Source organism: Pleurodeles waltl, chromosome 4_2 (assembly GCF_031143425.1).
Source record: "Pleurodeles waltl isolate 20211129_DDA chromosome 4_2, aPleWal1.hap1.20221129, whole genome shotgun sequence".
NCBI classification, from domain to species: Eukaryota; Metazoa; Chordata; class Amphibia; order Caudata; family Salamandridae; genus Pleurodeles; species Pleurodeles waltl.
In genome coordinates this window covers 434,743,986-434,767,878 of record NC_090443.1, presented here as the reverse complement: position 1 = coordinate 434,767,878, position 23,893 = coordinate 434,743,986, and the positions used below count along the sequence as shown (strand labels likewise).

Genomic DNA, 23,893 nt, shown 5'->3' with positions numbered 1-23,893 from the left:
GTGATGTGATCGAGGGTCGCACTGAAGCCAGCAGGGTGTTAGTCAGAGGGCTATGAGAGGGGAAGGTTAGTGGTAAGATGGATGTAGGTGACGTGAAGCATATACGTCTAGTGTCTGAACTGCACAATGTGAAACCATAAACTTGGGATTAATCTCTACTTCTTCACTTAACCAAACTGTGTGGTCATATGAATTGTTTTATTTCACTTTACCTCTTTTTTCTTCATTATCACACGAGGACCTTGAAATGCATGGACCTTGAAATACATGACTTCAGTATGTATGCTGTACAAAACCTTCTGTGTCTAATTGAATAAACTTTAATGTCGTTCATGTTTAATTGAAACCCAGGCCTTCCAAAGAGTTCATATAACAACTGACTTGCATCTCTTAGTTCACAATAAGCATTGTTGTCAGGGTGGAGGGAAGAATGAACGTTTCTAAGTTCAAATTTAAAACTATCACTTTCAAGAAATACTCATCAATGCACTGATATAATCCTATGTACTAAGGTGAAACGGTTCTACAAATGAAATGCACCTTTTCATGTTTTTGTACGTTCGATGGCATGTGTAGCTGCAGATACACATGCTGTGCACAGTCCGCCATCTGGTGTTGGGCTCGGAGTGTTACAAGTTGTTTTTCTTCGAAGAAGTCTTTTCGAGTCACGAGACCGAGGGACTCCTCCCCTTTCGGTTCCATTGCGCATGGGCGTCGACTCCATCTTAGATTGTTTTTCCGCCATCGGGTTCGGACGTGTTCCTTTTCGCTCCGTGTTTCGGGTCGGAAAGTTAGTTAGAATCTCGGAAAAAATCGTCGGTATTGTTGCGTTCGGTATCGGGTTAGTTAGAACAAATCGACACCGAATCTTGAAGAGCTCCGGTGGCCCTTCGGGGTAATTTCGATCCCCCGTCGGGGCCTGGTCGGCCCGACCGCGTGCGACTTCAAGACTGATGGAACGGACCCCGTTCCGCTTCTGTCCTAAATGCCATAATAAATATCCGTATACGGATCAGCATCTGGTCTGTAACTTGTGCCTGTCCCCCGAGCACAAGGAGGATACGTGTGAAGCCTGTCGAGCGTTTCGGTCGAGGAAGACGCTCAGAGACCGAAGAGCCAGGAGATTCCAAATGGCGTCCACGCCGACAGGACAACAACGGTTCGAGGACGAAGAGGAAGCATTCTCCATCCACGAGTCGGATTCGGGGGAATCCGACGCCGAAGACACAACAACCGTGAGTAAGACGTCGATAATTAGGACTCACGAAAAGTCCACAAAAGCCCAGGGGACGCCACTGCCAACAGGCCATGGCTTAACCCAAAAACCAGGTGACCGAGCCACGGCACCTAAAAAGGGCATGCTGGTGTCGAAGTCGTCCGACTCCGGTCGTGATACCGCCACACAGCAACCTCGGAGCCGAGACACCGGCTCTGAGAAAATTCGGCGCAGAGACAGCGGCACCTAAGATGTTCGGCACCGAGATCCCACACCGAAATCAAAGAAATCTTCTTCGGAGCCTAAAAAGCCTACCGAAACGGTTTCGGTCCCGAAAAAAAGCCTCGGAACCGAAAATTAGTTCCTATACAGAGGAACAAGGACTAAACACCCAATTGCATAGATTTGGGGAAGACCTTCAAACTGTAGAGACTGACTACACTCAAAGGAGGCTTCACATCCAGGAAGACACAGGGAAGATAACCACCCTTCCCCCAATCAAGATGAAAAGGAAACTTGTTTTCCAACAAGGGGACAAGCAACCACAAGCAAAGGTGGTAAAGAAAGTTACACCACCACCTTCTCCACCACAATCAACACATGCATCACCGGTGCAAACTCCACCACTAACGCACTCACCAGCTCATACCACAATGAGCTAAGATGATCCCGATGCATGGGACCTCTACGACGCCCCAGTGTCTGACAATAGTCCAGACTCATATCCAACAAAACCGTCACCACCTGAGGACAGTACATCATATGCACAGGTGGTCGAAAGGGCAGCCGAATTCCACATGTCTCACTACATTCGGAACCTATTGAGGATGACTTTCTCTTTAACACCCTGTCCTCCACCCATAGCCAGTATCAAAGCCTTCCCATGCTCCCAGGAATGCTAAGGCACTCAAAACAAATATTTCAGGAGCCTGTTAAAGGCAGAGCCATAACTCCAAGGGTGGAGAAAAAATATAAGGCACCTCCCACAGACCCAATATTTATTACAACACAACTAACACCGGACTCAGTAGTTGTGGGGGCAGCTCGTAAAAGAGCCAATTCTCATACATCAGGCGACGCACCACCTCCAGACAAGGAGAGCCGCAAATTTGATGCAGCGGGAAAAAAGAGTTGCAGCACAAGCAGCAAATCAGTGGCGTATCGCCAACTCCCAAGCACTCTTGGCAAGATACGACAGGGCTCATTGTGATGAAATGCAACATTTCATCGAACACCTTCCCAAAGAGTTCCAAAAAAGAGCGCAACAAGTGGTGGAAGAGGGACAAAGTATCTCGAGCAATCAGATACGGTCTTCCATGGATGCAGCCGATACAGCTGCAAGGACAATAAACACTGCAGTCACAATACGGAGGCACGCTTGGCTGCGCACTTCTGGGTTCAAACCCGAAATCCAACAGGCTGTGCTCAATATGCCGTTTAATGAACAGCAATTGTTTGGGCCGGAGGTAGACACTGCCATTGAAAAACTAAAAAAGGACACCGATACAGCCAAAGCCATGGGCGCACTCTACTCCCCGCAGAGCAGAGGCACATTTCGGAAGACACCTTTTAGGAGAGGGTTTCAGGGTCAACCCACAGAAACCAACACTTCACAGACAAGACCACCTACCTACCAGGGTCAATATCAAAGGGGAGGTTTTCGGGGACAATATAGAGGAGGCCAATTCCCAAGAAGTCGGGGAAAATTTCAAGGTCCCAAAACCCCTCAAACTAAACAGTGACTCACAAGTCACACAACCCCATCACACAACACCAGTGGGGGGAAGACTAAGCCAATTCTACAAATCTTGGGAAGAAATAACAACAGACACTTGGGTCTTAGCAATTATCCAACATGGCTATTGCATAGAATTTCACAAATTCCCTCCAAACGTCCCACCGAAAACACACAATATGTCAAAACAGCATATAGATCTTCTAGGACTAGAAGTTCAAGCATTACTACAAAAGGACGCAATAGAATTAGTACCAAGCCTACAAAAAAACACAGGAGTTTACTCACTGTACTTTCTAATACCAAAGAAGGACAAAACTCTGAGACCAATACTAGATCTCAGAACACTAAATACCTACATCAAATCAGACCACTTTCACATGGTCACATTACAAGACGTAATCCCACTGCTCAAACAGCAAGACTACATGACAACATTAGACCTAAAGGATGCGTATTTCCACATACCAATACATCCTTCCCACAGGAAATACCTAAGGTTCGTATTCAAAGGAATACATTACCAATTCAAAGTTTTGCCATTTGGAATAACAACTGCGCCAAGAGTCTTTACAAAATGCCTGGCAGTAGTAGCTGCACATATCAGAAGGCAGCAGATACACGTGTTCCCTTACTTAGACGACTGGTTAATCAAAACCAACACGCTAACAAGGTGTTCACGTCACACAAAGTATGTCATACAGACCCTTCACAAGCTGGGTTTCTCCATCAACTATGCAAAGTCACACCTTTTGCCGTGTCAAACACAGCAATACTTAGGAGCGACAATCAACACAACAAAAGGGATAGCCACTCCAAGTCCACAAAGGGTTCAAACATTTCACAAGGTGATACAGGCCATGTATCCAACACAAAAGATACAAGCAAAAATGGTATTAAAACTCCTAGGCATGATGTCCTCATGCATAGCCATTGTCCCAAACGCAAGATTGCACATGCGGCCCCTACAACAATGCCTAGCATCACAATGGTCACATGCACAGGGTCAACTTCTAGATCTGGTGTTGATAGACCGCCAAACATACCTCTCGCTTCTATGGTGGAACAGTACAAATTTAAACAAAGGGCGGCCTTTCCAAGACCCAGTGCCACAATACGTCATAACAACGGATGCTTCCATGACAGGGTGGGGAGCACACCTCAATCAACACAGCATCCAAGGACAATGGGACATACATCAAAGGAAGTTTCACATAAATCACTTAGAACTGTTAGTAGTATTTCTAGCGTTGAAAGCATTTCAACCCATGATAACCCACAAATACATTCTTGTCAAAACAGACAACATGACAACAATGTATTATTTAAACAAACAGGGGGGGACACACTCGACACAGTTGTGTCTCCTAACACAAAAAATATGGCATTGGGCAATTCACAACCACATTCGCCTAATAGCACAATTTATTCCAGGGATCCAAAACCAGCTAGCAGACAATCACCAACAAACCCACGAATGGGAAATTCACCCCCAAATACTGAACACTTACTTTCAAATTTGGGGAACTCCTCAAATAGATCTATTTGCAACAAAAGAAAACTCAAAATGCCAAAACTTCGCATCCAGGTACCCACACCATCAATCCCAAGGCAATGCTCTATGGATGAATTGGTCAGGGATATTTGTGTACGCTTTTCCCCCTCTCCCTCTCCTTCCATATCTAGTAAACATATTGAGTCAAAACAAACTCAAACTCATACTAATAGCACCAACATGGGCAAGACAACCTTGGTATACAACACTACTAGACCTGTCAGTAGTACCTCATGTCAAGCTACCCAACAGACCAGATCTGTTAACACAACACAAACAACAGATCAGGCATCCAAACCCAGCATCGCTGAATCTAGCAATTTGGCTCCTGAAATCCTAGAATTCGGATACTTAGACCTCACACAGGAATGTATGGAGGTCATAAAACAAGCTAGAAAACCTTCCACTAGACACTGCTATGCAAATAAATGGAAAAGATTTGTTTGTTACTGCCATAATAATCAAATTCAACCGTTGCACGCATCTCCAAAAGATATAGTAGGATATTTACTACATTTGCAAAAATCAAATCTATCTTTCTCCTCCATAAAGATACATCTCACCGCAATATCTGCTTACCTGCAGATTACTCATTCAACTTCCCTATTTAGAATACCAGTCATTAAAGCGTTTATGGAAGGCCTAAAGAGAATTATACCACCAAGGACACCACCTGTTCCCTCATGGAACCTCAACATTGTCTTAACAAGACTCATGGGTCCACCTTTCGAGCCCATGCATTCTTGTGAAATGCAATACTTAACGTGGAAAGTTGCATTTCTCATTGCCATCACATCTTTAAGAAGAGTGAGTGAGATTCAGGCATTTACCATACAAGAACCATTTATTCAAATACACAAGAATAAAGTAGTTCTAAGGACAAATCCAAAATTCTTACCAAAGGTTATCTCACCGTTCCACTTAAATCAAACAGTAGAATTACCAGTGTTCTTCCCACAGCCAGATTCGGTAGCAGAAAGAGCACTGCATACATTAGACATCAAAAGAGCTCTAATGTACTACATTGACAGAACAAAACTAATTAGGAAGACAAAACAACTATTCATTGCCTTTCAAAAACCTCATACAGGAAATCCAATTTCAAAACAAGGCATTGCTAGATGGATAGTTAGGTGCATTCAAACCTGCTATCTTAAAGCAAAGAGAGAGCTGCCTATTACACCAAAGGCACACTCAACCAGAAAAAAAGGTGCTACCATGGCCTTTCTAGGAAATATTCCAATGAACGAAATATGTAAGGCAGCAACATGGTCTACGCCTCATACATTTACTAAGCACTACTGTGTAGACGTGTTATCTGCACAACAAGCCACAGTAGGTCAAGCTGTACTAAGAACATTATTTCAAACTACTTCAACTCCTACAGGCTGAACCACCGCTTTTGGGGAGATAACTGCTTACTAGTCTATGCACAGCATGTGTATCTGCAGCTACACATGCCATCGAACGGAAAATGTCACTTACCCAGTGTACATCTGTTCGTGGCATTAGTCGCTGCAGATTCACATGCGCCCACCCACCTCCCCGGGAGCCTGTAGCCGTTTAGAAGTAGATCTTGAACAATTGTACATTTGTAAATATATTACTTTAACCTTTATTATGTACATACGTATTCATTCCATTGCATGGGCACTATTACTAACATACACAACTCCTACCTCACCCTCTGCGGGGAAAACAATCTAAGATGGAGTTGACACCAATGCGCAATGGAAACGAAAGGGGAGGAGTCCCTCGGTCTCGTGACTCGAAAAGACTTCTTCGAAGAAAAACAACTTGTAACACTCCAAGCCCAACACCAGACGGCGGACTGTGCACAGCATGTGAATCTGCAGCGACTAATGCCACGAACAGATGTACACTGGGTAAGTGACATTTTCCTTTTGCTGCAAGAGGCCTTTAATAATGACTGAGTTTCTAAAGTTAAGCGGTCCAGGACACCCTAATTACTAGCTTTCTTTAACTTCAGTTAGCCTTTAATTAATACTTGCCCCTTTATTTAAAATTTTTAGTGTTAGTGCTGAGCCTAGAAAACAGCATAGTTCTGCTGTTGACCTGGGGGCTGCATGTAAATGTCAGGAGGGCTGCATACAGCCCCTGGGACATACTTTGAGTATCACTGCTCTACCAGAAATCAGCACACTACTTGTCATTTTAATCAGGTTAAAGAGATATTAATAAGGGTTGGCTGGTTTCAATTTGGATGTAGATGAACCCTTGCAGTCTAATCAGACTTTTGGGATTGACCATCATCGGTATGTACTTTATCTTTTGTTTCACTTTGTAAATATATATCTGTTGCATTGTAAAAGGTAAAGGAATATTATACTGTGCTGGCCGTCCATCACTGTCCCAGTTATGTCCTGGGCCACTCACTTTCATATCTTGGTTTTTGTAATCTGTTCTCAACTGTGTCCCACATTGCTCTGTAGAAAGCGCCTCCTGATCGAGACACTCCTGCTATTATGAAAATGTTGTCTGTTAAGTGCTCTACTGGTTTTTGGTCCTAATTTTGGCTAACCTCAGTGCTTAAAATTATATAAAAATACAGATGTTCTTTGGGGATTTTAGACTCGTGAGGGTTGGCTGTGGTGGCTTTCTAATTTAGGTCTTAGAATTGTTACGAAAAGAAGGTGCCTTTCGGGTTGGTCCTTTGAGATAATCTGGTCATGATGGAAAGGCCTTTTTATGACAATCTGAATTGAAATGTTGTAATTAAGTAAAGCTTTCTCACCCAATTTCTTGCTTTTTGTTTCAGGTTACATTTTTTAATCCCATCATAGAGCGAATTCCAAAGCTTCAGCGGCAAAAAAAGATCTTCTCGAAGCAGCAAGGTATGTACCACAGTTAAAAGAAATGCAGTGGTCCAAAATACTCTTGCAGTGTGCTAAATTGCATAATGTAACCCAGGATATCTTTAAGCATCCTTAAAAGACGTATGGTAGCACATAAGAGGACTAACCACTCTCCTCACTTACAAACTCTTCCTAAAAAGACATTTTTTCCTTGTCTCATTTCCCTTTGCAACAAGATAAACGTGCCTAATATTTATAATGTTTAGAATTTTACCCTGCCTTTTTGGTATCGCTTAATGACAGAGAAGCATTTCTGGGTATAGCAGAAGTATACTCGTATAAAATAATTAGTGTTACTGGTGAGTAATGTTTGGTTTCTTCTAATGTCCCACAGTTCAGTTTTCTACATCGTTCCCCAGCTTAGAAACTACTGCACAGCAATTTTAGTAGAAGACCTTAAGTAATGAAAGGAGTGGATTTTCTGAACTCATCAAAAAGCTTTTATCGTATGACACCATTTACGCACCAACATAAGCCAGAACTTCTTGACAGGGAGGCCATCTTAATTCTCCATCGCCGCAGTCAATTATGCATCATGTTCTGCAAATTGGACATGTTTTCTAGTTAGCTCTAATTAAATTCCTGCTGAGAATAATAGGATAGTGAAGTCCCCAAGACTGTTAAAATAGCAGGATCACTTTTTAAGTGTTAACAATTTTCTGCATTTCTTTTTGTTTTGACTGCTATTTTGTCAAATGTCAAGTTATATTTTAATGTAGCTGAGAGGTTTTAAAAAAACAGAGAACATTTTGCCTAACTCTCTAAGATTGGGCCTTTCATAGATTCACACGCTTGAATATTCCCTGTCGTCAGGTTGGGAATCCTCTGTAAACAATATTATGAACACCAGCCCAGCCTACAGGTAGTCTCATTTCACATCTCTAACCCAGAGGAGCCCGAACAGTAAGAGGCTTCATCTATATCTTACTCTGTGCCACAAACGAAATCCTCTCAAACAGTTGTGAGTATCGGTGCACCTCGACATAAAATCAGACAAACAACGAGACTGAGCACTGCCCTTCTGGGGAACGGGAATCCAGCCCGCACAAGCCACCTCCAGGGCTTCCCCAGCCCATAGGCTCCACTTGGCACAGGGCAAAGGCATTTTACCTGAAGAGGTACTCGCACAAAGTCTTTGGACCCCATCTGGCCTAAGGCTCCGACAAACACAAGCAGCCATCAAATCCAAAAGACGCATTGTGCCAACACTCCACTCAAACTCAGAAAATGGTCTTGACCCTCAAAACCACCATCAAAGCCCATTTTCAAAATGCAGTTGGTGCCAAAACCATTCTACTGCTCATTCCAAGGACTCTTGATAGTCTATAGGAAGTGGTTGATTACTGTCCTTGTTGAATCCACATTCACCCACACAGGGGTAAGATCTATGCCAAGGAAGCTAATGCCCCATAACCTATCCCAAGCAGAATGGGGCTCGCTATCCCTCATCCTTAAGTGCTTGTTTCCCCATCACAATCAATCAATCAGTTTTTGTAAAGTGCGGCTACTCACGCCTGAGGGTCTCAAGGCACCTCCACTGGCAGTGGCCCTGACATCATCTTTCTCACGCTCCCCTCCAGGGTCTCCACATTCATGCTCTTACATCGCTCCTGCTAACTGTGAAGGCATTGTTTTATCCTCAGCCAACAAACGACCCTTGGGAAGATTATGCTGTAAACCCTTCAGGGGATAAACCTTGTTTAAAAAAAAAAAAAAAAAAAAAAAAAAATGTTCAGGGGACGTAGTCGTGGAGCCTATTCCATTTAGGACCTCTCCTGCTGACAACACTGTCAACTACCAAGGGGTCACTCAGAGGGCTGAACCATAAGGTGGCTATGCACATCATTCCTGAGAAGGAAGACTTCCTTGTGGAAAAATATCCAAAACGGCACAATCCATGCAGTTATTTCCAGTGCTTAAGGGTATGCTTAAGTCTGCCCCAGAGATTTTGAAAGAACCTGTAGGGGCCCAGTGGGTTACCTCTAGGGTAGAAAAAAAGTATAAAGCTTCTCTCTCAGACCCCATGTACATTATGGGTAATGTCTCTGCAGACTCCTTTGGTAATGCACACTGCTTGTAAACAGGCCTCTGTGCAGCCATAGGAGATGCTCTGCCACCAGATAACGAAAGCAATATATTAGAAGCTGCTGGGAAAAGGGTTGCAGTGGAAGCCCCCACCCACTGGCTAAAATCAACACAGTGGGCCTCCTCTTAAGATCTCATAGAGCCCATTGAAAAGAGAAGGAGAACCTTCTACAGCATCTTCCATAACAGTTTATTAAGAGGGATTATGATATTGTGTCTGAAGGTAGGATAATTTCCAATGCCACTATAAAGAGCACTCTAGACAGCTTGGCAACGGCAGCCAGGGAGGTTAAAACCTCTGTTATCCTGTGTAGACATGCTTAGCTCAGAATTTCTGGTTTGAAGCCCAGAAGTACTGCAACTCCTTGTGAGCCTACCTTTTGATGGGGAGAACTTCTTTGGTCCACAACTTGACCAGATATTAGAGAATATAACAGAGAATACAGACATCGCAAAAAGTATAAGTGCTCTCCAGAAGCCTCCTCAAGAAGCTCCTTTCGGAGGCAACAATACAGGGTGCCGCAAAGGCTATTTCCCCAGATCAGCAACATTCATACCAATACCAGCAGCAGTCATATCATCAGCAGGTATGCAGGGGGTACTCATGTGGTTCCTACAGGGGTAATTCTAGCAGAGGCAAAATCAGAAGCATTCCCCTAAGGTGGCCTCTGCCACAAAGCTGAGACTTGCCACGCATTCCCCTACAATCACACTACACCTGCGGGGGGAAACTAACAATGATTTCTTCCACACTGGGAAGCAATCAAATCACACTGCTGGGTTCTAAGCATAATACAGCAAGGTTATTGTCCACACTTTCTCTCAACTCCTCTAAACATTCCACCCCGTGGACACACCCTAAACGCAGAACACTCCTGACATATAAGAAGAGGGCAAGCGCTCCTCCTTAATTGGGCCATAGAGGCAGGACCCTCTCACCACCAGTGCGAGGGTGTACTTCCTGTCCTCTTTAACCCCCAGAAAGGACGGCTCCTCAAGACCAATCTTTGATACCCTGCCTCTAAACAGGTACATCCTGTCAAAACACTTCCATATGACCATTCTTTAGGATGTAATCCCACTGCTGCAGTCAGGTGACATGATGACTGCCTTCGAACTGGAAGACGCTGACTTCTGCATACCTACACATCATGTTCATCAGTGCTACTTCTGTTTTGTGCGAAGTAGGGTATACTACCAGTTCAAAGTACTGCCCTTCAGGGTTACTGTAGGAAGTTGGCTCTGTATGTACTATTTCAAAGTAAGAAATAGCATGCACAGAGTCCAAGGGTTCCCCTTAGAGGTAAGATAGTGGCAAAAAGAGATAATTCTAATGCTCTATTTTGTGGTTGTGTGGTCGAGCAGTAGGCCTATCAGAGGGTAGTGTTAAGCATTTGTTGTACACACACAGGCAATAAATGAGGAACACACACTCAAAGACAATTCCAGGCCAATAGGTTTTTCTATAGAAAAATATATTTTCTTAGTTTATTTTAAGAACCACAGGTTCAAGATTTACAAACAATACTTTAAATGAAAGGTATTTCACTTAAGAACTTTAGGAACTTTGAATTAGCAAAATAGCATATACAGTTTTCACACAAATGACAATAAGCTATTTTAAAACTGGACACTGCAATTTTCAACAGTTCCTGGGGGAGGTAAGTGTTTGTTAGTTTTGCAGGTAAGTAAACCACCTACAGGGTTCAAAGTTGGGTCCAAGGTAGCCCACCGTTGGGGGTTCAGAGCAACCCCAAAGTTACCACACCAGCAGCTCAGGGCCGGTCAGGTGCAGAGGTCAAAGTGGTGTGCCCAAAACACATAGGCTTCAATGGAGAAGGGGGTGCCCCGGTTCCAGTCTGCCAGCAGGTAAGTACCCGCGTCTTCGGAGGGCAGACCAGGGGAGTTTTGTAGGGCACGGGGGGGTCACAATTCAGCACAAAAAGTACACCCTCAGCGGCACGGGGCCGGCCGGGTGCAGTGTGCAAACAGGCGTCGGGTTTGCAATGTAGTCCAATGGGAGACTTAGGGGTCTCTTTAGCGATGCGGGGGGGGGGGGCTTCTCGGGGTAGCCACCACCTGGGCAAGGGAGAGGGCCACCTGGGGGTCGCTCCTGCACTGGAGGTCGGATCCTTCAGGTCCTGGGGGCTGCAGGTGCAGTGTCCTTACCAGGTGTTGGGTTCTTAGAAGCAGGGAGTCGTGGTCAGGGGGAGCCTCTGGATTCCCTCTGCAGGCATCGCTGTGGGGCCTCAGGGGGGTCAACTCTGGCTACTCACAGGCTCGCAGTCGCTGGGGAGTCCTCCTTATAGTGTTGGTTCTCCACAAGTCGAGCCGGGGGTGTCTGGTGCAGAGTGCAAAGTCTTACGCTTCCGGCGGGAAACGTGTGTTCTTTCAAAGTTGCTTCTTTGTTGCAAAGATGCTTCTTCCTTGGAGCAGAGCTGCTGTCCTCGGGAGTTCTTGGTCCTTTTAGATGCAGGGTAGTCCTCTGAGGCTTCAGAGGTCGATGGACCCTGTGGAACACGTCGCTGTTGCAGTTCTCTTGAAGTGGGGAGACATACCGGTAGAGTTGGGGCCAAAGCAGTTGGTGTCTCTGTCTTCTCTGCAGGTTTTTCAGCTCAGCAGTCCTTCTTCGTCTTAGGTTACAGGAATCTAGTTTCCTCGGTTCTCGGGTGCCCCTAAATACTGAATTTAGGGGTATGTTCAGGTCTGGGAGGGCAGTAGCCAATGGCTACTGTCCTTGAGGGTGGCTACACCCTCTTTGTGTCTCCTCCCTGAGGGGAGGGGGGCATATCCCTATTCCTATTGGGGGAATCCTCCAAAACCAAGATGGAGGATTTCTAAAGGCAGGGGTCACCTCAGCTCAGGGCACCTTAGGGGCTGTCCTGACTAGTGGGTGACTCCTCCTTGTTTTTCTCATTATCTCCTCTGGACTTGCCGCCAAAAGTGGGGGCTGTGTCCAGGGGGCGGGCATCTCCACTAGCTGGAGTGCCCTGGGGCATTGTAATACGAAGCCTGAGCCTTTGAAGCTCACTGCTAGGTGTTACAGTTCCTGCAGGGGGGAGGTGTGAAGCACCTCCACCCAGAGCAGGCTTTTGTTTCTGTCCTCAGAGAGCACAAAGGCCCTCACCACATGGGGTCAGAAACTCGTCTCTCAGCAGCAGGCTGGCACAGACCAGTCAGTCCTGTACTGAACAATTGGGTAAAATACAGGGGGCATCTCAAAGATGCCCTCTGTGTGCATTTTTTAATAAATCCAACACTGGCAACAGTGTGGGTTTATTATTCTGAGAAGTTTGATACCAAACTTCCCAGTATTCAGTGTAGCCTTTGTGGAGCTGTGGAGTTCGTTTGTGACAGACTCCCAGACCATATACTCTTATGGCTACCCTGCACTTACAATGTCTAAGGTTTTGCTTAGACAGTGTAGGGGCATAGTGCTCATGCACCTATGCCCTCAACTGTGGTATAGTGCACCCTGCCTTAGGGCTGTAAGGCCTGCTAGAGGGGTGACTTAACTATGCCACAGGCAGTGTGAGGTTGGCATGGCACCCTGACGGGAGTGCCATGTCGACTTAGTCATTTTCTCCCCACCAGCACACACAAGCTGGCAAGCAGTGTGTCTGTGCTGAGTGAGGGGTCCCTAGGGTGGCATAAGACATGCTGCAGCCCTTAGAGACCTTCCCTGGCATCAGGGTCCTGGGTACCAGGGGTACCTGTTACAAGGGACTTACCTGGGTGCCAGGGTTGTGCCAATTGTGGAGACAATTGTACATTTTAGGTGAAAGAACACTGGTGCTTGGGCCTGGTTAGCAGGGTCCCAGCACACTTCTCAGTCAAGTCAGCATCAGTATCAGGCAAAAAGTGGGGGGTAACTGCAACAGGGAGCAGTTTCCTTACACACGCCCCCTCCAGCCCACAGGCCAGGAGACTCAGCCAAAGCTGGGAGAGTCTTCCTAGTCTGTCAGGCGAGGAAGAGTAGAGGAAATAGGCTGATTTGTTGCAGGGCCTACTCTGCCTTACATCCTCCTGTTCAGGTCATTCCCTCTGGGGAACTGACCCACTTCCACAGTGATAGGACCTAGTCTGAATTGCCTCTTGTCTGTGCCTTTAATGTCTTCACCCATTCTCTCTATTTTGGGGTTAGTGGTATCCACCTCTGCTAATCTAATTTTAGCCAGGGTCACCCCTAGCTTACCCAAAGAGGTTACCCCTAGCTGGAGTAACCCCACCATGACCAACAGGGTCAGGGGGCCTAACTTGCTATTTGTCATGGGGTCAGACCACCATGCCAAGGATAGTGCAGCCATAAAGGGTAACACCCAGCAGAGGCCACTGACCGCTGTCAGTGCCCAGAACCACACCTTTAGCTCTTCACCTGCAAGGGAAGGAGCTAAGTTACAGGCTTCTTTGGGTTCAGGTTCCTGTCTGCTGTGTAAGAGTGGGGGTTACTACATCTTGTAGTAAACACCCTTCTTCCACTCTTTCTTCTGTTAACTGAGGAGCCACCCACTCAGGTTTAAAAGTTGCCTGACTAGCCAGGACTTCTTGTGGGTCAGGTTGGACTTTACCAGTGCCATTTTTGGAGTTCTCCCCTATTGGAGCAGAAGCTCCTTGGCTTGCTGGAACCTTGGCTAAAGGTTGTCCTCCTTTCCTACTATGTTTTCCTTTCTTTTTCTTTTGGGGCCTACTTGCAGTTACTGCAGGGAAAGAACCTCCAGAATCCTTGAGAGAGGACTGGCACTGGACCAGTTCCTCTCTTGGGCTCTGACTAACCTCTGGGTAGTCATTTCCAAGGAGACAATCAAGGGGGAGGTCTGTACTGACTACCACCCTTTTCCAGCTAAAAGTCCCACCCACTTCTATGGGCACAAAAGCCACAGGCCTACCAGTGACCCTGTCTGGGCTAACTCTTACTCTGGCAGTCTCACCTGGGATGTACTGGTTTGAGAACACCAGCCTGTCATGCACAATAGTGTGACTGGCACAAGTGTCTCTCAGGGCAGTGGCTGGGATTCCATTCACCAATAGGTGGTGGAAGTGTCTACTTCCCTCTGGAATCTCCAACTCACCTGTGGGGCCCTTTTTCCAGTTGAAGACTATGAAGACCTCCTCATCTGAGGAGTCATCCCCAATGGCTACACTGGTCACCCCTGGGATTTTGCTAGGGTTTTTTTGGGGGGACAAGAAGTGTCTACAGTTTTGGCACCATGCCTTAGTGGCATCCCAGTTCTTACCCTGGTACCCACCTTTGTTTTGGGTTGTGTCTTGGGGCCCACCCACCTGGTCTGGTTTTTGGGGGCCTACAGAGGACTCTTTTTCATTATTTCTAGTGTCACCCACTTTCTCCTGGGGAGGCTTTGTAACCCCTTTCTTTTGGTCACCCCCAGTGGAAGTTTTGGTTACCCTAGTCTTGACCCAGTGGTCTGCCTTCTTTCCCAATTCTTGGGGAGAAATTGGACCTAGGTCTACCAGATACTGATGCAACTTTTCATTGAAGCAGTTACTTAAAATGTGTTCTTTCATAAACAAATTATAAAGCCCAACATAGTCATGTACTTCATTTCCAGTTACCCAACCATCCAGTGTTTTCACTGAGTAGTCTACAAAATCAACCCAGGTCTGGCTCGAGGATTTTTGAGCCCCCCTGAACTTAATCCTGTACTCCTCAGTGGAGAATCCAATGCCCTCCATCAGGGTAGCCTTCATGAGGTCATAGGATTCTGCATCTTTACCAGAGAGAGTGAGGAGTCTATCCCTACACTTTCCAGTGAACATTTACCAAAGGAGAGCTCCCCAGTGAGATCTGTTTACTTTTCTGGTTGCACAAGCCCTCTCAAAGGCTGTGAACCATTTGGTGATGTCATCACCATCTTCATATTTAGTTACAATCCCTTTGTGGATTTTTAGCATGCCAGTAGTTTCTCTGACCCTATTTAAGTTGCTGCCACCATTGATGGGAGCTAAGCCCATCTCTTGTCTTTCCCTTTCTATGGCTAGGAGCTGTTTCTCCAAAGCCAATCTTTTGGCCATCCTGGCTAACAGGAGGTCCTCTTCATTGAGGCTGCCCTCAATGCTTTCAGAGGTAATGGTCTCCCCTGTGGAAGAACCAGTCTCTCTGACTATGATTTGAGTAGTCAGGGGTTGAGGGACCCTGTTCTCCCTATTTAGGACAGGAGGGGGGAAGTCATCCTCCTGTTCACTAATTTCACCATCTGAAGGATTATCCTCAGAGGGGTAGTCCCTTTTGAACTCTGCCAAAAGCTCCTGGAGCTGTACTTTGGTAGAGTTGGACCCAGTTTTTATCTTTTTGATTTTGCAGAGAGTCCTTAACTCTGACATCCTAAGATGCAGGTAAGGAGTGAGGTTGAGCTCCACCACCGTCTCTTCTGCAGTAGACATTATTTCTCTAAAAGTTGGAATACTTTTTTAAGAATCTAAAACTATCTCTAGAACTTAATTCAAACTTTTACAAAACTTTTTAACTCTAAAAGAAATGCTTACAGGGACTAACACACGGCCCTAGCAGGACTTAAAATTTTTTAGAAAAATTGTTCAAATTTCAAAAATCAGTTTCTAATGACAATTTTTGGAATTTAGTCATGTGATCAGGTATTGGCTGAGTAGTCCAGCAAATGCAAAGTCTTGTGCCCCACTGCTGATCCACCAATGCAGGAAGATGGCTCTGTATGTACTATTTCAAAGTAAGAAATAGCATGCACAGAGTCCCAGGGTTCCCCTTAGAGGTAAGATAGTGGCAAAAAGAGATAATTCTAATGCTCTATTTTGTGGTAGTGTGGTCGAGCAGTAGGCCTATCAGAGGGTAGTGTTAAGCATTTGTTGTACACACACAGGCAATACATGAGGAACACACACTCAAAGACAATTCCAGGCCAATATGTTTTTATATAGAAAAATATATTTTCTTAGTTTATTTTAAGAACCACAGGTTCAAGATTTACAAACAATACTTTAAATGAAAGGTATTTCACTTACGAACTTTAGGAACTTTGAATTAGCAAAATAGCATATACAGTTTTCACACAAATGACAATAAGCTATTTTAAAACTGGACACACTGCAATTTTCAACAGTTCCTGGGGGAGGCAAGTGTTTGTTAGTTTTGCAGGCAAGTAAACCACCTACAGGGTTCAAAGTTGGGTCCAAGGTAGCCCACCGTTGGGGGTTCAGAGCAACCCCAAAGTTACCACACCAGCAGCTCAGGGCCGGTCAGGAGCAGAGGTCAAAGTGGTGCCCAAAACACATAGGTTTCAATGGAGAAGGGGGTGCCCCGGTTCTAGTCTTCCAGCAGGTAAGTACCCGCATCTTCGGAGGGCAGACCAGGGGGGTTTTGTAGGGCACCGGGGGGGACACAAGTCAGCACAAAAAGTACTCCCTCAGCGGTACGGGGCCGGCCGGTTGCAGTGTGCAAACAGGCGTCGGGTTTGCAATGTAGTCCAATGGGAGACCTAGGGGTCTCTTCAGCGATGCAGGCAGGCAAGGGGGGGGCTCCTCGGGGTAGCCACCACCTGGGCAAAGGAGAGGGCCACCTGGGGGTCGCTCCTGCACTGGTGGTCGGATCCTTCAGGTCCTGGAGGCTGTGGGTGCAGTGTCCTTACCAGGCATCGGGTTCTTAGAAGCAGGCAGTCACGGTCAGGGGGAGCCTCTGGATTCCCTCTGCAGGCGTCACTGTGGGGGCTCAGGTGGGTCAACTCTGGCTACTCACGGGCTCGCAGTCGCCGGGGAGTCCTCCCTGTAGTGTTGGTTCTCCACAAGTTGACCCGGGGGCGTCGGGTGCAGAGTGCAAAGTCTCACTCTTCCGGCGGGAAACTTGTGTTCTTTCAAAGTTGCTTCTTTGTTGCAAAGATGCTTCTTCCTTTGAGCAGAGCCGCTGTCCTTGGGAGTTCTTGGTCCTTTTAGATGCAGGGTAGTCCTCTGAGGCTTCAGAGGTCGCTGGACCCTGTGGAACGCGTCGCTGTTGCAGTTCTCTTGAAGTGGGGAGACAGGCCTGTAGAGCTGGGGCCAAAGCAGTTGGTGTCTCTGTCTTCTCTGCAGGTTTTTCAGCTCAGCAGTCCTTCTTCGTCTTAGGTTGCAGGAATCTAGTTTCCTCGGTTCTGGGGTGCCCCTAAATACTAAATTTAGGGGTGTGTTTAGGTCTGGGAGGGCAGTAGCCAATGGCTACTGTCCTTGAGGGTGGCTACACCCTCTTTGGCCTCCTCCCTGAGGGGAGTGGGGCACATCCCTATTCCTACTGGGGGAATCCTCCAAAACCAAGATGGAGGATTTCTAAAGGCAGGGGTCACCTCAGCTCAGGGCACCTTAGGGGCTGTCCTGACTGGTGGGTGACTCCTCCTTGTTTTTCTCATTATCTCCTCTGGACTTGCCGCCAAAAGTGGGGGCTGTGTCCATGGGGCGGGCATCTCCACTAGCTGGAGTGCCCTGGGGCATTGTAACACGAAGCCTGAGCCTTTGAAGCTCACTGCTAGGTGTTACAGTTCCTGCAGGGGGGAGGTGTGAAGCACCTCCACCCAGAGCAGGCTTTTGTTTCTGTCCTCAGAGAGCACAAAGGCCCTCACCACATGGGGTCAGAAACTCATCTCTCAGCAGCAGGGTGGCACAGACCAGTCAGTCCTGTACTGAACAATTGGCTAAAATACAGGGGGCATCTCTAAGATGCCCTCTGTGTGCATTTATTAATAAAACCAACACTGGCATCAGTGTGGGTTTATTATTCTGAGAAGTTTGATACCAAACTTCCCAGTATTCAGTGTAGCCTTTATGGAGCTGTGGAGTTCATTTTGACAGACTCCCAGACCATATACTCTTATGGATACCCTGCACTTACAATGTCTAAGGTTTTGCTTAGACAGTGTAGGGGCATAGTGCTCATGCACCTATGCCCTCACCTGTGGTATAGTGCACCCTGCCTTAGGGCTGTAAGGCCTGCTAGAGGGGTGACTTAACTATGCCACAGGCAGTGTGAGGTTGGCATGGCACCCTGAGGGGAGTGCCATGTTGACTTAGTCATTTTCTCCCCACCAGCACACACAAGCTGGCAAGCAGTGTGTGTATGCTGAGTGAGGGGTCCCTAGGGTGGCATAAGACATGCTGCAGCCCTTAGAGTCCTTCCCTGGCATCAGGGCCCTTGGTACCAGTTACAAGGGACTTACCTGGGTGCCAGGGTTGTGCCAATTGTGGAGACAATTGTACATTTTAGGTGAAAGAACACTGGTGCTGGGGCCTGGTTAGCAGGGTCCCAGCACACTTCTCAGTCAAGTCAGCATCAGTATCAGGCAAAAAGTGGGGGGTAACTGTAACAGGGAGCCATTTCCTTACAGTTACCATCATTAGGTGTGTTTTGTTTATGAAATGTCTAGCCGTTGTAGCTGCTGACCTCATGAGGGGAGGCACACACGTTTCCGCTATCTTGATGATTGGCTGATGAAGAGTGCTAGCAAGCAGCCATGCCTAGCACACACTCAAGCTGCCACTGCCCTTCTTGACAGGTTGGGATTTACAATAAATAGCACAATTTCCCCACCTTCAACCTCTACAAACCCAGCCTTTACTGCCTGGGGTCAATTCTAAATACCACTGTCCGAAAACCTTACTCCAAGCCCCAAAGACTTCAAGTCTTTCAGGAGCAATTGCCTCTTTTTCAGCCAGATCATCCTCTTTCAGTCCAAACAGGCTGGTTATTTTTGGGAATGATGGCTTTTTGCATAACCATAGTTTCCCATGCATGATCGTACATAAATCCACTACAGCAAAGTCTGTCACAGGCGGAGGGTCATCTACAAGATCTAGTGTTGGAAAAGGCCAGTGGTCATCGCTCTCTGCAGTGGTGGAACAGCAACAATTATCTGAATGGTAGGCCCTTCGTAGACCCCATTCCACAGGCAACGATCACCATGGATGGCTCCCTCTCTGGCTGTGGCTGTGCATCTCCTCACTGACAGTTCAGGGCCTTTGGTCAGCCCAGCAACCGGGGTTTCACCTCCATTACCTCAAGCTTCTTGCCTTTCAAAGTCTTCTTTCAGAATATTCACAGCAATGTGGTATTGGTCACAACTGGCGAAATGACAGCCATGTATTATCCACAGAAACAGAAGGCACTCACTCACCTCAGCATTGGCACAGAATATTTGGGATTGGGTGATTCACAATCAAATACATCTCCTACTGAAGTACCTTTCTGGAGAGGACATCAAATTTGCGGGCCTGTAAGAAGGACGCATTAACAAGTCCACTAATGGCAACTCGTCCCACAAATCCTATTCCTGTATTCATGAAGGTGGGGGTTTCTGCAAATAGACCTCTTCACCACTCATGAAAACACAAAATGTCAAAACGTCACCACTAGCTTTCCACAACCCCAGTCCATGGGCAATGCTCTATGGATGAACTGGTCAGAGATATTGGCCTACACTTTTACTCCTTTTCAACTCCATCCATATGTGGTCAGGGAACTATAGCAAATATCTCTCACTTTCCTCCTGGTAGTCATCACATGGGCCATAAGCCATGTTTCTCAGTCTTACTCGAGATATCTGTTACTCCTCAGAACCTTCACACTCGAGAACAGGGCAAGATCAGACACCCAGATCCAAGGCAGCTCAATATAGCAATTTGGCACCTGAGATATTAGAATTTGGTTACTTATGTGTTACACAAGATTGTATGAGAGCTCTAAAGGAAGTGCACAGATGTACTGTACTAGGTCTTGCTACACAGCAAAGTGGAAAATGTTTGTTCCTATTGTGACGTAAGGGTTTAGACTCGCTTAAGCCTGTGGTCCAGGACATTTAGTAGTACTTACTTCACCTACAGAAATCAGGGTTACCACACACTTCCATTCATCTACATCCTTCAGTCATTGCTGCACACATGCACAATGGAGAGCAGTCTTCCATCTTCAAAAGTCCTGTCACTAATGCTTTTAAGGAAAACCTCAAGTGGTTACACCTGCAGTGCCGCCTGTCGGTCTATGGAACCTTAACATAGCTCTCACTAAGCTCATGCGACCCCCCTCCCCCCAGTCAAACCATTGTATTCCTGCTCTCTGCATTTCCTTTTCTGGAAATTGGCTTTTATTTTAGCCATCACCTCGCTAAGACGAATAAGTGAGTTGGTACCCCTCACTTTAATGGAGCTCTTTATCCAGATCCGTCAGGATATGGTTGTTCCCAGAACTGACCCAAAATGCCTTGCTAAGGTGGTCTCTCCTTTCCATCTTAACCAAACAATTGAGTTACCACTGCTTTTCCCTTCACATACTCTACAGCTGAGAGGTCTCTCCACACCCTAGATGTCAAGAGCCTTAATGTACTACATTGAGAGAAACAAACCTTTAAGGAAACGTGTAGAGCTTTGTTGCCTTTGCTAAACTTCGTAAAGGGGCGCCCAGTATCAAAATGTGGCTTAGCTAGATGGATCATCAAATGTATCCAAACATGTTAACTTAAAGCAAAAAAGGTTCTCCCCACTCCCCTAGGCCACATTGGGGAGACAGGGACAACCATGGCACTTCTAGGGAATATTCCTGAAGCTGACATCTGCAAAGCAGCTACATGGCCAACCCCACACACCTTTACCAAACATTACTGTCTTAATATTCTCACCTGTCCACAGGCCAGGGTTGGCCACACAGTATTAAGAACGTTTTCAACTATCCGCATCATCCACCGACTAACAACCACTTATGGGAGTACTGCTTTACAGTTTATGCAGATCATGTGAATCTACAGTCACACATGCTAGGTATACAATACGGCACCTACCATGTAAGCATCTGTCCTTAGCTTGTAGTGCTGTATATTCACATGCGCTCATCCTCCTCACCAGAGACAATGTCTTGTTTGCACATCTCTGTAACATTAAGTATATACTTTTTAAACTATTTGCACGGTCACCACTTTCTCACTACTAACCACTCCACAATTACATTATCCCTGCTGTGCTGAAAACATTCCAACAATGAAGTCAGTGCCTATGCGCATTCCCTACTAATGGAGGAATTACAGTGACTCTTAAGGACATCTTCGAAGTAAAACAACTTGCAAAGTGTACACCCGATCCTAGATGGCAGGAGTATGCAGAGCTTGTGAGTTTACAGAATTACAAGCTACAAACAGATGCCTACACAGTAAGTAACACATACTCCTTCCAGATCGATAGAAGTAACTTCCCTCTCAGACAAGGGCCCATGCCCTCGGCATGACCTTCAAGTTTATTCAGACTTCCAGGCTCTACCCCAAAACACAACGTTTTAAATTTAAAATATAAATATTAAAAGTAGCAATTTTTTCAGTTTGAACATTTTAAAATCATTTTACAATTAAATACAGTGCTTAAGCAAAGGCCTGTTCTAAATGTGAGTCATCATTAAATGCATTCAGTGAGAAAAATTCAAAATCCTTAACATAGAGCTAATTGCTTCTTTCCTTATGAAGTTTCTTGGTCTTGTTTAATTAAGTCTCCTAGTTCCATATAGCGATCAAATACTGTTACAGAATTAGTTTTGTTTCATAGTGGGCTTGATACACTAGCAGAAGCTTCTCTTCCACTAGAATGAGCTTCCAGGATAATCATGGAGTGCCTAGCGGTGTCAGCAGCTAAAGGGTTACAGGTCTTTCTTTTCTTAGATGATAACATATCCAGAGTCACTTCTGCTTCGACTACTTCAGTTGCTCCCGAAATCAAGAAAAAGTACCGGGCTTTTTATGAATGTTATAAAAGTGTTGTCCTTGTTATCTCAGAATCATGTTCATCTTGTGCGACCAGTCATTGACCTGAAACAGAGAAGACTTTCTGGGTGGACAGGGGTCCAGCATTTCTGAAACACTTCTATCAATCCACTTATTATGGTGAACCATATCTCTTTGTGCTACATGACACAGCAGCCTTTAATACTGTTGACCAATCAATCTTACTCTCGTTCAAGAAATAGCATCACCAGTGTCATCTTAAATTGGTTAATCTTAAACATCTGTGGATGAAAACAGTTAGTAGAGATGAAATCTTCCATATCTCAACCAATTTGTGTCAATGGCATGGTTCTAGATGGTATGGTTTATTCTTATAGTAGTATAACTACAGGTATCTTTTGGCTTTCTCTCACCCTGTCCTATCAATCAGTCATACCTTCCTTTGAACAGGGGCAAGTTTGACACTGTTAAAACCACACTGACAGGGTCTCTTATTGCACTGTCTAGTTGTGTGTAACGTCATCCTTGTGATGTAGCCTACTGAAAACAGACCCTTCATGTTTCCTACTATATGTGTGAAATATCAAGCTCAAATGCTCTTGTTACTACATTGGCATACAGGTGACATGGCCTGAGTGTGCTTGGATGAATTTACATAGTTGTGTATTTATTTGTAGGTAAAGCCTTCCTACGTGCTCGCCAGATGAACATCGACATTGCTACATGGGTGCGTCTCCTGCGAAGAGCATTTCCCACTGCCAGTACTACAGGAACATATAGCCCTTCTGCTCAGATGCACCCCGGATTTATTTCTGATGGCCAGAACAGTCTTTCCTCTTTCACTGCAGGGTAAGATTACTTCTAAATATGTATGTGACCTTTACTGACCCACAAGTAAGGCTGGCTAAAGGAGGGGCCTCTGTGATAATTTTGTAGAAAGGCTGTTTTAGGTTGTGGCTGTGTTTGGCTTGGTTTTTGGGGGTTCTGTGTGGGACCAGATTTCCTCAGGCTGTAGGTAGCTGATTAAGATATTGCTGAAAAGGTTTCTCTCCACCAGTGTGGCAGCTGTAAATCCTTCACCGTACCAGTAGTGGAAAATTCATTGAAATGTCATAGAAGCAGCGCTTTTTCCATGAAAGTGGGAATGCTCGAGGGAATCTTTTATGGAAATTCTGATAATGCCCATCTATGATGACTGAAGTTTTGATATTAGAAATGGGTCCCTGAATTTGAGGTACTTTGTCTGTACCAGCATGTTGAGGCTGCCACTAAGCCTGATAGCTGATTCCCAGCACGCTAAAGACAATATGCATAACTTTTTATGAAAATGGGTAGTCATAGTGGTAACTTATTCAAACATGATGGTGGTTCTGCCACTTTAGATGGATGAACTGCCACTATCTCTATGTGCTAAATTAGTTTTTCCAAATATTTTTGCTAAAATGTAATTTCAAAACTTCTTTTGCAATGCCTTTGCTTTACTGCATATACTGTTGTTTTGATGAAAACCTCTTTTTATAAATTCCGAATCTCCATTTTATAGCCTGTTATTTTTTCTTATTTTAACTGTATTTGTTTTTTCATACATGTTTGTATACGTACATGGCAAAAAGTATTTACAGTGGTTGCAAGTACATTGAAACTGTTCTAGTTGCATTACCCTTAATTACATTCCTCGTACAGTCATGCCCTAATGCGTCTATTTCCAATAATCCTTTCAGC

The 23,893-nt window shown here is 45.5% G+C and overlaps 1 protein-coding gene across 3 annotated transcripts in view; it reads left to right on the top strand.

Annotated features, from left to right (window-relative positions):
• The window catches only part of PKN1 (protein kinase N1), a 461,693-nt gene that overhangs the window by 312,416 nt on the left and 125,384 nt on the right, over positions 1–23,893 (top strand). For all 3 annotated transcript variants that reach the window (XM_069231709.1, XM_069231708.1, XM_069231707.1), the window contains exons 10-11: positions 7,286–7,361; positions 22,849–23,020. In XM_069231709.1, coding sequence (XP_069087810.1) covers positions 7,286–7,361; positions 22,849–23,020 — 248 coding nt within the window. The remainder of the gene's footprint in view (positions 1–7,285; positions 7,362–22,848; positions 23,021–23,893) is intronic.